The 16109-nt window shown below is 41.6% G+C and overlaps 1 protein-coding gene and 1 long non-coding RNA gene across 2 annotated transcripts in view; one reads left to right on the forward strand and one right to left on the reverse strand.

Annotated features, from left to right (window-relative positions):
• The first annotated feature begins 313 nt into the window (after window positions 1-313).
• On the forward strand, window positions 314-6550 carry LOC307209263. Its single transcript, XR_013835490.1, has 2 exons — window positions 314-580; window positions 1017-6550. It is a non-coding gene; the product is annotated as an uncharacterized lncRNA (long non-coding RNA).
• Window positions 3774-16109, reverse strand: part of PRKAR2A (protein kinase cAMP-dependent type II regulatory subunit alpha) — an 87357-nt gene continuing 75021 nt past the window's right edge. Inside the window, exons 8-11 of the mRNA XM_079963778.1 lie at window positions 15331-15405; window positions 14151-14216; window positions 10720-10858; window positions 3774-7951 (exon numbers count right to left, since the gene is read on the reverse strand). Coding sequence (XP_079819904.1) covers window positions 7818-7951; window positions 10720-10858; window positions 14151-14216; window positions 15331-15405 — 414 coding nt within the window. The 3' untranslated portion in view covers window positions 3774-7817. The remainder of the gene's footprint in view (window positions 7952-10719; window positions 10859-14150; window positions 14217-15330; window positions 15406-16109) is intronic.

Here is a 16109-nt window from a genome sequence, read left to right on the forward strand (position 1 = left end):
TAGCATATATTCGACACAAAAAAACCCAGCAACGATTTGTTGTTGACAAAGGACAGCTGGACATAGAAAGGGCCCTATTACCTTCAGTAGCTTATTTAAGGGACATCATCAATAAGGGACAGCAGCGGGACATGGCGCTGGGATAAGGGACTGTCCCGCCAAATAAGGGACACTTGACAGCTATGCTTATGCTCCAATTCTTGTAGACCCCACCTAATGGGGAAGTACCATAACATATTTTTGATAATTCTGTGACTGAATCCCTGCGCTTATGCTCTGAAAGAAAGAAAGAAAGAACATGGGTGGGGGAAAGGAAGGAGTGGGAGTATTACAGGATAGACACACTCCACAATTTGGCTGCCATCTACAGGACCATGGACTTTGAGCTCGCTGCCCTCTGCTATTAGTAAGGATCACACATGAGTTGAAATTCATCTAATATACATCAGGGTTCCTGTTTATCAAGCTAACCTCCACTATATCTCTTCCTTACTACGACAAATGAATCGTTTAGGCCGCCAACACAAAGCACTTATGTTGGACAAGGATCAAAGGCAGATATTCAAGAGGAAGTTAATAGGTTGGTATCTTTCCCCAGCCCTTCTGTGCTGTTCCTCTTGCCACACAGCATAACAACACATCATGTTATGTAACGTTACTTGATTCCTCCTGGCTTTCCAGCATCTAATGCAAGCATAGGAGAGGTGGTGGCGTGTGTAAGATTCATATGCAGACAGCTCTGATACAGAGGCATCAATGGAGGCCTGGAAAGACGTGAAACAGAAGCATTTTTAGGAAAATGCCCAAAATAGGACGGGAATCCACCTGATGCTGCTTTATAAACAGGGGTGAAGGAAGTCGTGTATGCCAGTCCAGCCTAATACTTTGCTTTTCTGATTTTCTTGAGCTAAAAATAGTTTAATTCCATCAAAACCATCTGTTCTTTGATTTTATGGTGGTTGGTGTTTTTTAAGGGTACGTTACAGAGCCAATAAATGTTTCTTGTCTCTTATCAGCCTGGAAAGGAAGTCATGAGAATGGAAAAGCTGATTCCCAATTACCTGCTGCCTGGAACATTTTGCACCTGCAGTTATAGAAAAATGAAAAACGAAAAAAAAAAATCCTCGGTATTTTGCTCAACGGGAAATTTGATTGGCTGCGGCATACTGACAATTGCTCCCAGAATTGATCAAGGATGGTTGTAGCAGAACTAGGCTAACCCAACTGCATCCAAAAGACTTGGGGTGAAAAAGGGCTGTAAAACCATAGGCTTAACTCCTGCATATCAGTCCATACCAGTGTAGCACCACAAGAAAGCCCCGCAACAACCTCTTTGGGACAGGCTTCCCACAGCTATAGGACAGATGCTGAGAACATCCATCTGCATGCTACAACTTGACGTGGGAAGAATGAGCACCAATTTCTTGCCAGATCAGAGATTGTATAATAACGAGCCTTTTTGCTAAAGTCAGGAATACCTCATGTTGTAACAATGCCGTGTGGAAATATGGGGAAAGTGTTAGAATATCAGATACAGTGGTACCTTGGGTTACATATGCTTCAGGTTACATACGCTTCAGGTTACAGACTCTGCTAAGCCAGAAATAATACCTCAGGTTAAGAACTTTGCTTCAGGATAAGAACAGAAATCGTGCTCCGGCGGCGCGGTGGCAGCAGGAGGCCCCATTAGCTAAAGTGGTGCTTCGGGTTAAGAACAGTTTCAGGTTAAGAATGGACCTCCAGAACGAATTAAGAACTTAACCCGAGGTACCACTGTACAGTCACACCTCGAGTTGAATGTGCTTCAGGTTGAACACTTTCGGGTTGCGCTCTGCGGCAACCCGGAAGTAACAGAGCACGTTACTTCTGGGTTTCGCCACTCGCACATGCGCAGACGCTCAAAATGACGCCACATGCATGCGCGTAAGTGGCAAAACGTGACCCGCGCAGACGCACCGTTGCGTCTTACGTTCCATTCAGGATGCGAATGGGGCTCCGGAATGGATCCCGTTTGCATCCCGAGGTACCACTGTATATAATCTAATGGCCCCTTAAACCTATGTTACGGTCGTCATAATGCAATGTCTAGGTACCATTCCCTGCCCCTGTAGGATGATTGTTGTTGTTGTTGTTCATTTCATTTCTATGCTGCTTTGCATTTTAAAGAACAAATCTCAAACTGGTTTATATAAAATATCAAATAAAACAATCCAGAATAAAACAAATTCAAGCTTCAAGGAAAATATTTCAGATCCTTCTCTGGCATTCTGCTTTCCTCAGTCACCAACTGCCTTCAGGACTTATTGTAGTGGGAAGGTGGGACTGAAAAATTTTAAACAAATAAGAACAATGGTATCTTCCACTGGTTTGCAAATATTTGAACTTTTCAAGGCAAGGACTCTAGAATCAAGTGTCCAATCTGTGGCGAAATTCATACAATGGTTCAACCTCACAGAATACTGTTACTTACCTTAAGGTGGTCATGCTTGAATAAAGGAACTTCAGAGAAAGATTATGTAGGGTGAATCCAGTGAATTACAATTTATCAAGATTTCAATTCTATCACCCCAGAGGCCTGAGATAATGGTCTTTAATCCTCAAAAGGTGTTAATTAGCTTACCAATGCTAGGAAGTTTGTGTTAATGTTGCTTTGTGAATTGTGAATAATCATTTTTGACAAAATCAAACTTTGACGTAATTATTACCACCTTTATTATTTGCATTTCTTTCTTCTCTGATGTTACTGCTTACTTTTCTTCTTCATTCTCTTGAGACAGACAGATGCCAGCCAGCCAGCCAGCCAGCCAGCCAGCCAACCAACCAACCAGAAACACCCATACCCACACCCAACTTAGGATATTATTTCATACAGCTGGTGGATTCTAATGCACTGAGGTTTATGCCTTTTTTATTGTGGTGTAAGACATTACCTTATGATTCATAAATCAAACTTCTATAATAGCTACAGTTCGCCCTACAAATAAATTTGTAACTAAAATAAAAATCTGCTGTTCTGTAACCTTCATTTAGTAGCCAGACACTGAACGAGTTATTCCACCTGCACACTTTAATGATTCCTCTGGCATAAAAAACCCAAATGCAAATTCTGGAGAGAGAAAGTAATACGTAAAAATATGGGTCTGTGTGCTTGGGAAGAACAATTGAGTTAGTAAGCCAGGTGTTCAACCTAAGTTGGGAATAGTGCAAGACTGACTTTTGAAAGCGTCTCTATGACTGTGGGGGCTAGAAATAATAATAATTATTATTATTATTATTTTGTTTATTCCCCACCCATGCAGCTTTTCCTGTCTGGCATGCTAGCAAGGAGTCTGACATGCAAGAGCATTTGAGCACCTGTTTCTGACCTGCAATCCAAGTGATCTCAGGAGGGCTGCACCGGGTCAGACTACTGGTCCATCCAATCCAGAAGTATGCATTCTCTCTGGCAATGACTGCCCAGTGTATATCAGACTGAAAGGTCTTTCCTAGCACCTGCCACCTGAGACTTTTTAACCTGGAGATGCCAAGAATTTGACTAGGGACCTTTTCTGCATGCAAAGCATGCCTTCTTCCACTATGCAACGGTCCTTCCTCTGCTCTCAAGAGTTATTGCACCAAGCAGCCATGACCTTTCAGTATTGCCTGTTTTCAGTACTGCACATGGCTCAAACTGAATTGTCTCTTTTAATTTGTAAGCGTGGGTAAGGATCACGTTCGCTGAAGTTTGAAAAGCAGACTAAGACACACAAGAAGGTAATCAGGAAGGCTGGACATGGCATGTCAGGTTTTATTAGTCGGAAGTGTAGTCAAACCCCAGATCAGATTGACACCAGCATCTCATATGGCGGGTGTACTCTCCCCCACCTTGGGCAATACTATAGTGCAAGAACTGATCCCTATGCAAATCTGCCCACACTTTTTGAAAACAAAACAAGGACAAAAAAAATCATCAAATATTAGCTGTAAAAATGAGTTAAAACAGGCCCCTCCCCAACAGATTTAAAAAACCCAAGAGAACATCCCACATACTTAATGCAACAGAACTTATCATAACCAGTTTGTGGAATTCTCACAGGCAAGACACATTTACAGCACTTGGAGCCTTGAGGTAGCATTTTTAAGCAAAATTGAAATTACCTTTGTGACCGGAGAAAAGCATTCATAGCACATGGTTTAAGATTTAGATAGGCTCAGAAAATTTGTGCCACGTGCCTAAGAGATTAGGGACCGTTTTCTGCTTCCTGGGTGATCAAGGCGCAACATAGCCCTACAGCCTGTACAGGGAGAAACCACATAGAGAGAAGGCCTCTTCAAATGAATCATGTGGCTGAGCAACTGGAACACATTGACTTCACCAGCAGTACTCACAACAAAATATAACGGGGGGGCCGGACCCAGAAAAGTTGTATTTTTGGCAAGACTAGTATACAAATACATGTCAATAACAACTGAAAAGAAAATGGCATTTAAAGGGGTTACCTTTTCTCCTTTGCAAACCTGCACTTCACATATCAACATTTCGTTTCTTACATACATTTAGTGAAATTTGTGCTGTGACATTAACAGAAGTATAACACAGGGACACTGTAAGCTCTTCCTACCAGCCTCAAAAATGACAAGCAGAAAGCTGTGTTGTTGTTTTAAAAAATGACCATATGAAGAGATATCACTCTCATTAGTCACTTTGCTGCTGAGTTCTCTTATTAAAGCTAGACATCACCAGTGATCATACGCAAACTATTCGCAGATTTCTTTCCCCCCTTGATAAAGAGCAATACCAGAAGCAGAAACAAAATGCTTAAAATACGTTCAAATGTCATAAGGAGTTAATGCAGCTATGGTAAAGCAGTGAGCTAAAAGTGGGAGCTGAACCACTCTCGGTCAATATTGCTAGACTCCAGGGAGATTGGAGATGGAGGCATGAAGGGGAAATAGTAGATGTCAACATGATTCGTCCAAGTATCTTTCACTCTAAGTATTTCACAATACATCATTTTACAAATAGCCAAATCATTACCACTCAGACATATAAAAAATGGCTCATTTTAAAAGTAATGTTGATGTCTTCAGTGCGAGGAGCAATCCACACGGCTACAAACTGGACTTGCATTTAAATCCAGCCAAAGAAAGAAGACTGTCCTCCTTGAATGTTCAGCTGGAATTCCCACACAACTTATCACAGGAACACCAGAAAATTGTGGCTCTTGATAGTGAGTCATATGACCAGTCCACCAGCCATAAACACACGGCGATAAATCAGTTTTGCACAAAAAGGAATGTCCAATTTTGGGATTGTGCATTTGAGCCCTTCGACTTGCCTGCTTTCAGAAAAGTATAGAAAATTATTTTCAGCAGGTAGTCTATAGATCAGTATAGCTAGTCTGGCCCTCACCCACTCTACTTCCTGTAAAGCCATTTCCCTTCCCTGTCGTTTCTTTCTAATGCAGCAGAATCCTCTACAAAACTCCAACAAAACAGAACCCCAGAACTTCAGCTTGGCCAGGTTGAGAAGGTGCCATTTTGAGTAACCTGTTAAGAACTATAAAGCAATGTTATATAGGACAAAGACAAATGCCTGCAGGGTTCCAGTGAATAAGTGCTCAGCATAAGAAGGGAAGGCCTCTACTGGATGGAAACTGGGGGTCTAGAAGGAATTTGGCTCACCTGAAATTTAACGAAATCTTAAGGAAAACTTGAGAATGGCTTGAATGCATACCTGCTCAACTCAGCTTACAAAGGCTCCACAGTGACCTTTTTCAACCAATCCCCTTAATTAGATCCACAACCTAAAAGAAGTTTACACACTGAAAATCCTACAATGAAAAACAGTATCTTTGGTGTAAAATCTTAAGATGAATGAAGGATATTTTTCTTCTGGGCTTTTGCAACTGTAGCAAACCTGTCTCCTACAAGCAGAGAACGCACAGCTGAAATGGAGGTGTTGGGGGAAGAAACGCAGGATACAATCACCAGAGCTTGGACGTCTTTTCCATTGGCTTTCATTACATTAAAAAAAGTCCTTTTGCCTTCAAGCTAGTACAGTATCGTTCGCTGATTCAACAACATATTAAAAATTATGTCTTAAATTGCTAATGTAAAAACATAAAAATGAGACAAACTGGGAAATGGCTACTATGAGCTAATTTGTGGTTTAGATCTGTGGCATTGCCAAGAATTATGAATGGTGGAATTATTTCAGGTTTAATTGGCTGGGCCACAATAAGTGAAAGGTTTTAATCTATCATTGCAAATGCATAATTAGTGAAAATCTCTCTCCAAAATAGTCATGTTTATAACACACTGAGAAACACTGATAATGAAATAGTCAAAGCAAAATGACTACTTACAGGTTCCAAAACTTTTTTCCCCCAGAGGGTTGGGGGAATTGCCAGAGCAGATTTTTTGGGGGAGTGCACAAGGGATAAAATGAGGGAGAAGAGAAAATCCCAAGTTCTATTGTGCAAGCAGATTTTCATTGCACAGGTGGTGAACATCACTGGATGTTGCTAATTATTTTAAGTAAGCAATAAGATAGAAAGAAGATACTTTTTTTAAAAAATGCTGCTGACTTAGCAAGTGTTTTGGAGAAATGTAGTTAACTGAATCTGAGCTCAAAAGATCCCTCCAGCCACAACATCAATTGCCCAGGGAGTGAGATTTTTTTCATTTTAGGTTTCTTTTCTTTTTTTAAAAAAAGAAATCATTCTCGTTTGAACTAAGTTTCCAAAAAAGGTTTAGCAAACAGACTTGGCAACTGGAAAGTGTATACCCAATTTTGTTAAAGAATGCTGTAAAATATTACAGTAGAAGGGAGCCCCTTAAGTACATAAATATTAAGTTACAAAAAAAAAAACCAAAAAACCAACCCTCCTTAAAAAAAGAGCATTAAAACTGATTCTGCGCAGGGCAGTGCCATGCAAAATTGAAGTGTATAAAGAATCCCCACAAACAGGAAACTTGGGTTACGCACTTCTGTTTCCCATCAGACCACAGATTAAGTCTTAATCAAGAAAGCAGGTCAACTTTTGGAGGACAATATTGTTGCAACACTTCTGGCCACTGGATCCCTTGACCTAATATTCAAATTCACTGTAGCCTAAAAATATAAAAAAAAACCTAATTCCGTTTTCTGCTAGATACTGCTCAGAATTCAGTATTTTGCTTCATTATTCATCGACGGAGTAGGTCCACCCTTGGACCCAGAAGCTTTAGAAGCTACAGTACCTGCTATTGGCAGCAGATGGCAGGGAAACCTCAGAACTCGCTAGCTCCAAAATCTCCCCATGCCCTTGACATTATCAACTATTTCACATCCAAGTACAACATCTGTATTAAAAGCAGAATGATACTCTGTCGGGGGGAGGAAATGTCAAAAGGAAGATACTGTAAGGAGGTAGCTGTCCCTGAAAGAAGGAAGAGCCACCTGCTATTCCGAATCACAATTACAAAGTGTTCTCTTGCAATGATTTTTGTTTAAACAAGAACAAATAAGAGGGCTCCACATCTTTCGTATCAGGCACTTGAATTGTTGGAGAGACATGCCATTCTGAATCAAGCAAAGTGAAAGGAGGATTAAGAGACTCAGCAGTAAGCTAGGTCTAATAAAGAAATTTCAGCAGCAGCAAAGCAGAGGCCTGGAGCAAACCTTGACCTGTCCAGCTGTGCTGAGACCTATGTAGGTTTCTAAAAAAATGCCCAAGAAGACACCAACAGCCACTGTCCCATAGTGTCCTTCTTTCATTTGTGTGGTGCTGCGCTGTTGCTAATAGGAGACTTTTCTGTGTCTTGAACTGAGAAGGCACTAAGGTACTCTGTGCCTAATTGCCTGGATGGGTCAGGTCTAAGCTAGAACCAAACAATGCTACCAGCTGCTCTTCGTAATGGGTTATATTCCTCTTCATAATGTCCATGCAGGGCCCAAGTAACCTTTCGAATGCTTGCACATCCATAACTGCACAGAAACACAGGGAGACATGGAAAGAATGCATCAAAATAGACTTCAAGGGAAATCCCCGCCCCACCTGCACCTCCAAAGAAACTGGAAGCAGAACAAGTTAACCAGGAAAACAGGGAGATATTGTTCCTTGAGGTTTTTATGGTTGCTCCAAGAGCAGCCACCTGTTTTAGGGAAGTTTTCAATGTTTGGTGTTTTATCGTGTTTTTAATTTCTGTTGGGAGCCGCCCAGAGTAGCTGGGGAAACCCAGTCAGATGGGTGGGATATAAATAATAAAGTTGTTGTTGTTGTTGTTGTTGTTGTTGTTGTTGTTGTTGTTGTTGTTGTTAATGGTTTTGACTGCTGCATCAGCAGCATGGTAAGTCGCAGGGACAGAAGGAAAGTGGCACAGTTGATCTGAAGGATGGATCCTTTCCAAATCAGATCATCTCAAGGGAAAACCACTTTTCACAGACAGCAAACTTTTGCCTGGTATTGCTATTTACTGTGGATCCCAAGGCTATTCCAGAAATACATCTAATTCTAGACGGTAGGCCGCATCCAGCAGAAGGAACAGAAAACAAAGCCAATGAGAACAAGTCAGATCTATTAACAAGCTGGTTTCCAAACTTCTCACCAACATAACTACCCAAGCAAACACAGAGCCAAACTGGAGAGCAACTTTTCTGAAAACAGTATGCCTCCAGTATCATTGGTAGGAAGCGTGAGCGAGAGGCCTTTGTCGCTTGTGTATTTGACTGAAACTTACTGATGGCAAGGGTCGACCTTCTTGGTGTCTCCCTTACTGTCTTCTGGACACCAGGCTTTTTAATCTTTTATGGAAACTGTGTTAATACTGCTCTTTTAGATTTCAACTGTTTTATAATTTTATCACTGTATTGCAAACAAGCCTGGAATTCTTTTTTTAACACAGCTGAGTAGGATATAAATTTACAAAATAAAAATGAAACTGAACGCCCTGTCAGATTTTGAAGCAAACTGGAAGGAACTGATTTCAACTAGGATATCCCGTGATTTAAGTATATAATTCTATGTTGCTTTATTCCCAAAACGTAAAATGCATCAATAAATTTGGAAACCACTTTGTTACAAAGCCACCAGGCGCCCATTGGTTTTGCCTTCTCTCCATTCTGCAAAGTCAGAGGATTTAATAAATGTGTTCTGGAGAACACCAGAGTTCATTGGAAGCATTTTAAGAGATTCAAGAATATCAAGGACTCTGAATGTTGGCTTGCCTGCCACTACTTATCTTCCTGCACAACATGAAGCCACAGAGGACCGCTGGTTATGTTCTAGCCGGGGGTACACCTTTATCTGAATAGGACACTAGTGAGACTCAAGAGTTGTGATGTGGAGTGGCTGTGTTCAAACATAATTCTAGACCAAGGTTTAGTGCAATGTGCATGAGCTGGAAGCCCAAGTGAAGTTTCAGGCTCACACACTTTCCTCTGCACAGGCAGAGGGATTTCACAAGCATTTAGTTTCAGTTTCACAGACTACTTGCCATGCCATGTGAAACAATGGTGTGGTCTATCACAAACTCTAGTCAGTTTCAAAACTAGCACACTCTAAACTGTGAGTTATGAAACTGTCATGTTTAAATAATCAGTTTGTGATAAACCACAATCTCTGGATTGGCTTTGCAGTTACAATTCTTGATTTTAAATGACAGGTCACTTCCTCTTGAGCAGATAATAAAGTTTCAAGGGAACTTTCTAAATACTGATATCCTTAGATAACTCTGTTGGTTAACATGACCCCTTCACTATGGGGCCTTGGGTGTCAAGTAAAGACTATCTTTTCACCTCAGCTTTTGAAAAGAATTGCTCAGGTCAGGGTTATTATAAAGACCACTGCAGTTTGTATTGTTATTTTAACAAAGCTGAATTGCTGTTCATCAATGTTTACTTAACTCTTTGCTTTTTATGGTTGTAAACCTGAATTTTATTGTTTTAACTGATTTACTATAAACTGCCCTGGTATTTTAAGTTGATGGCTGGTTTAAAATAATAAATAATATAATGCTAGAAAGGAATTACAGAGTGTTCATTCTCGACTGACTTGGTTCACACACAAATCAGCATATTTGTCCATAAAACTGAAGTCCATTCACTGCCTCCTATTATGGAAACGAATGTAGTCATTCACCCAAGATAAGAGTGAAGACTCAGGAAACTGTAATTTTACTAGGCACCACTGACTGAACTTTCCAAGTTACCGTCTTGGATGAAGAAATCAAGGCCTCAAGTTCACTTCGGATTCAAATTATGTAAACAGGCCCAAACACAGGTACTTGCCAAGTAAAGAAAACAAGTCCTTGGAAACAAACCTTTGCATAGCACATCTCCTTTTGCTAGCAATCTTCTAACCAGCTGGGATCACCAAAAGCTATGCAGGGGGTCAACTCAAACATCACAATTATAACATATCAGATCCTTTAAGAAAGATGCTGTCATATTTTCAAGATTTTCTTCACAGGGAAAAGAGCTAGAAACTCAATGGAACTGATTTTCTCACTGGTGGTGCTAAGGTATTTTATTCTTTGAACCACCCTGGAATCACTTGATGAAGAGCGGTATATAAATTTAATAAATAGTAAGTAGTAGTTGTAGTAGTAGTAGTAACAACAACAACAACAACAACAGTAGTAATGAGGTAGCCAAACAAAAAGATTATGGATCCAAACAGAAGTGTGGAGGAAAGGGAGCTGCTGGTGGTACTTGATCAGGAGGAACACATACAAGGAGAGAGAAAGAGTTCTTACCTAAACATTTGACCTCCCCAACTGCATAGGCAGAGGCTGCTCTGGGTTTGTTGGTAACAAGTGCAAGTTCTCCAAAATACTGTCCTTTTTCACATCGAGCAATCTCCACCTCTTGGTTTGCGTCCTTGCCTGTGACGGTCTGCATTAGAAACATTAACACTTAGAAGTGATTCTTGTTCCCCTTCAAACCCTTCTATGCAGCGACACTACTTGAGTGCCCTGCTGTCAGTTCCATGGCTATCAGAGTGAAGTATCACAAGCTACAGAGGCTTTTTTGTGGTGATGCCCTCATTGTAAAACTCTGCTCTCAAAGAAGGCTGGAAGGCAGCATTGTCTACATACTTTTCAAAGTTGGCACACACAGTATTTATTTCAACAGGACTCTGAGGAATGAGGTCGGTCCAGCTAGGACCCATACAATGACAACCGTTTTCTAAAAAATATTATTAAATTGATATTGAAACTACTGATTGATTTCACTGTTACCTAGAGGATTCTGTACAGTTATGTTTGGAGGAATTAAAGTACAACAGGTTCTCTAAGGGAAAGTGCCACTGTAAGAGGCAAGTTCTGGGTGCATACTACCGTATTTTTCGCCCCATAGGGTGCACCGGCCCATAGGGCGCACCTAGTTTTTTTGGGGGGAAATAAAGGGGAAAAAATTATTTTCCCCCCAGGCGCAGGGCTGGGGCGGGGGAAACCCGAGCTTCCCCCGACTCCAGCCCCCAGAACAGGCTGCTCTCCGCAAGCCGTGGGAGACCTCCCACGGCTTGCGGAGAGCTACCAAAAGCCCGGGCGCGACTGCTCAGTGCGCCCAGGATTCGGGATAGAGGCAGCTCTGCGCAAGCCGTGGGTGGGCTCCCACGGCTTGCGCAGAGCTACCCGAAGCCCGGGCGCAACTGCTACCCAAAGCCCGGGCACGACTGCTCAGCGCGCCCAGGCTTCGGGGTGCAGGCAGCTCTGCGCAAGCCGTAGGAGGGCTCCCGCGGCTTGCACAGAGTTACCCAAAGCCCGGGCGCAACTGCTCAGCATGCCCAGGCTTTGGGGTGCAGGCAGCTCTCCACAAGCCATGGGAGGCCGGCGGGAACTCCCGCGGGCTTCCCAGGCTTGCGGATAGCTTTCTGCGAACCGACCCCTCTCGCTCTCCAGGCTTCAGCGAAAGCCTGCATTCGCCCCATAGGACGCGAGGAGGGAGAAAGGTTGTTTTCTGCTGCTCCAGAGAAGCGGACACGGAGCAATGGATCCAAACTACAAGAAAGAAGATTCCACCTAAACATTAGGAAGAACTTCCTGACAGTAAGAGCTGTTCAACAGTGGAATTTGCTGCCAAGGAGTGTGGTGGAGTCTCCTTCTTTGGAGGTCTTTAAGCAGAGGCTTGACAACCATATGTCAGGAGTACTCTGATGGTGTTTCCTGCTTGGCAGGGGGTTGGACTCGATGGCCCTTGTGGTCTCTTCCAACTCTATGATTCTATGATTCTATGACGCACACACATTTCCCCTTCATTTTTGGAGGGGAAAAAGTGCGTCCTATAGGGCGAAAAATACGGTATTTGCACCGTAGTTCTCTCAGCTATCACACCTACCTACTTAAACCAAGGCTGACTTAACAAGAGGCTTTGACCCCTCAAAAGATCTCTGCAGCTGCATAATGTGAACATGGATTTCACTCAAAAGCAATAAGTGCACTGCTGAGTAGGCAAAGCACTAAGGTATTGAAAATTGCATTTTTGTTGACTGCATTCTAATACTGCTCCACTAGGAAACATAATATTTTTTGTTGATAGCCAGGGTACATTGTGACTGTCAGCATACGGTATAATTTATATGAAAAACTTTTGGCATGGTGGCCCAAAGCAGATTTAACAGTAGGAGTGGGACATGGGTTCATGCACACCCTTTCTCCTCCTCTCTGCTGTACATACACTTCCTCCTTTCTCTTGTCTGTAGATTACAATGCATCAATGCTAGGAATACTGAGCTTTTAACAAGAGGTGTGCACAAGCCATAAGCTTTGGTCTGGACCCTGTTTCAGTGCTTCAGAAAACAGCCCAATTTAACTCAAGACCTATTTAGCGTCTGTGTGATTCAGATCTGAATTTCAAACCAGATTCAGGAAAATCAAAGCTAATCACTATTTTGAGAAATTAAAAATGTGATAAACTACTTTTTTAAACAGATAAAAGTTGCAGGTATATTAGCTGTGCCTGCCAAGATAAAATATCAGTTAATTTCATTGTACACAGGTTGTACATTGACAATAAAGGTATTATTAGTATGCTAATTTCCACACAAATTGATCCAGGAGTTTTTGTGCTGGGCATATATAAGCTAAACACACACACACCATTTTTAATTTTTTTTACTAAATGAGATTACATTTGCAGGCTTGGTAGCCCCTTCTGGGGGATAAATACTGCCAAATTTCAGAAGGGTAGCTGTATGTGAACCAGCCCCATGGTTTTCTCTCACTTATGGTGTATTATGACCAATTCACATAGGACAATTCCTATGTTATTTTTAATACCCTTTCAAACATAACTTTCCTTCTTATACTAAAAGTATTTCTCTAAGGTGAAACTAATTAAGAAAGCTATGTGTAGAAAATGTGCATATAAAAATGTATGTCTAGAATATTTTTGTGTGCAAGAGACACATGCATGGATTGTTCACACATAAGTGTATATGTCTCATTCCTACACAGAGAATATTGCAGCACAAAATGACATCCTCTGTAGATTAGCCCTGAACTCTCTCCCTGGTACTGCACATTAACCTTTTCCCATTCAAATGCAGATTAGCTGCTTTATTTTAAACTCATTTTCACAAATCCATCTGTGTGCAAGGTAACATGGAAGCAACAGCAATCTCTCAGTACATTTCCCCCTATAATATTAAGTCTTGAGAATTCACTAGCAAAGGCAATGCCACAACTGGAAATTATAACCAAACTAATACAGACTGTAAGCAAAGTAAAACTGAATGCAGAAGAGGGAGAGCAAATCTCTTCTTCCCATAGAAAGAGATTTTTAGGCTTAATTGTTTGTTTGTTTTTTTAAAAAAAACAACAACCTAGTTTGTACTTTCTTTAAAGATACATATATAATGTCAGAGGGATTCCTTTTCACAACAGGATAACTTAGATTTTCTTACCAATGTATGTTTCTTACTATGGCAATTCACAGCTTTAAGGCTTTGCAGTGGTCTTGCTCACAGCCTACATGAACTATTGCTGTCCTAAGAAATTGTTAATACCTTCACACAATTGCTTCCCTGCTCCACCCTCCCACCCCAATGGTAACTTTAGAGTAAAATAAGTAGCAGTTCTTATAGCAAGATTCTTGAAAATGATTGCTTTTTGCTGGTCATTTTTCTTGATATTTGTATTTACTAAATTTTAACCAATCAGCACCACAGCGTATTTGGACTCACCTTGCTTTTAATCAAGATCTTTACTTCACCAGATTCTACAATGTAAAAGCTGTCTGCCTTATCACCCTGTGAAGACAAGACGTTGTTTTCAGATTTGTTTTTGTTTTCTGAAACCCTGTTCAGCCCACTGACTTGGGTGGTGGTGTTGCACTCCTTTATTGTTTCACGGAAAAAATTCTGTTTCATAAGTTCATTAGTAACAACAAGTGGATGCCATGTGCAAATCAGATATTAGACAAGCTTAACGGTTTTGAAGTTGTTAGCTATAATAATAATAATTTATTATTTATACTGTGCCCATCTGGCTGGGTTTCCCCAGCCACTCTTTGTTTACTAAATACACATAAACATACTAAATTATCTCTCTCTGTGGCGTTTTCTGATATAAATTTCCCTAAGTTGCATGGAGGGAGGGAATTCCAATTCAAACTATCGCTGATACAAATACTGGCATCAAACCACAATTGTGCTAAATTCCAGAGTAAGGTAAAGGTAAAGGGACCCCTGACCATTAGGTCCAGTCGCAGATGACTCTGGGGTTGCGGTGCTCATCTCGCTTTATTGGCCGAGGGAGCCGGCGTACAGCTTCCAGGTCATGTGGCCAGCATGACTAAGCCGCTTCTGGCGAACCAGAGCAGCACACGGAAACGCCGTTTACCTTCCCGCCGGAGCGGTACCTATTATCTACTTGCACTTTGACGTGCTTTCGAACTGCTAGGTTGGCAGGAGCAGGGACTGAGCAACGAGAGCTCACCCTGTCGCGGGGATTCGAACCGCCGACCTTCTGATCAGCAAATCTGATCGGTTTAACCCACAGCGCCACCCGCGTCCCTAAGTTCCGGAGTAGTTCTTATAAAATGCAAACAACAGCATAGAGGGAAAATACAAGATCCAGGTTGAATGACAAATAAGTACATCAGCAGAACCATGAAGTGCCACAGCAATACCACAGCACTTTGGTCAAGGAAAGAAGGTGCACATAAATGGCTACATTGCTTAAAACCCGAACATCAGTCACCCTAAAGGCTTATATTCATTTTACTTTCTGTATGCTGGTTTGGGTAACATTAAGTAGGTATGATCAGCTAAAACAGGGAAGAACAGTTCATGCTGATAATGAAGTCAAGCTAAACCTGGCATTGTGAGATGAGTGTGTTGTGGATGAACAGTGTCCACGTACCTGAGCAATGATACGTTCCCCATCTTGAAACGTTTTCTCCCCTATTACATCAACAATTTTCATTCGCTCTGAAGGCTGGAACAGAAAGAGAAAATGAATTCCACCTCCCATAATCCTTCCTCTGGCATAACCTAACCAAATGCTGTAACAAGGTGAACGAAGTGCCCATATGTGGATATGTTAAACCCTTCCCACAGTATTATTTGCATAACTTTGTCCAAAACAGCATTGCAGTTTATGGCCAATAGGCTGTTCACCCATTCACTGTTTTTGTCACCCATGCTTGCCCTCAACCCTACTCCTTCCACTGCTTCCCTTAGTTCTGACAGCTCAAAGGAAGGCTGCTTCTCCATCCCTCCCCACATCTTGAAACTGGCCACAGCAATTGATGCCTGTTGTTGCTTCTAGTATACCTGGAAGCCAAAGAGGAAACAGCAGTGACAACCACAAAAGCGCCACATAGAGTTCTTTTGCCTTCATTTTAAATTACTAACTAGAAAGGCAATAGGGAGAACCACGCATGCAGCTCTTGGTGACAGCATTTCGTAAGTTAGCTCAAGTCGTCATTCTGAAGGTTCCATTAGCATTTTCCCATTAGAAACCCTTTAATATTGGGAAGAGAGCCACACAAAGCCTCGATAGCTCGGCATAGTTTGTCCTGCATAATTTGTCCTTCCCTCACCTTGGGAGAATTTGCCAGACAAGTAGCAAGGCTGGCTGAAATAGTTTATGTAGAAATACAGTACGGTTCTAAAGGAGTTGCTGTTACAAGTCCCATC

Source organism: Podarcis cretensis (genome assembly GCF_951804945.1).
Source record: "Podarcis cretensis genome assembly, chromosome: 2".
Lineage (NCBI taxonomy): Eukaryota > Metazoa > Chordata > Lepidosauria > Squamata > Lacertidae > Podarcis > Podarcis cretensis.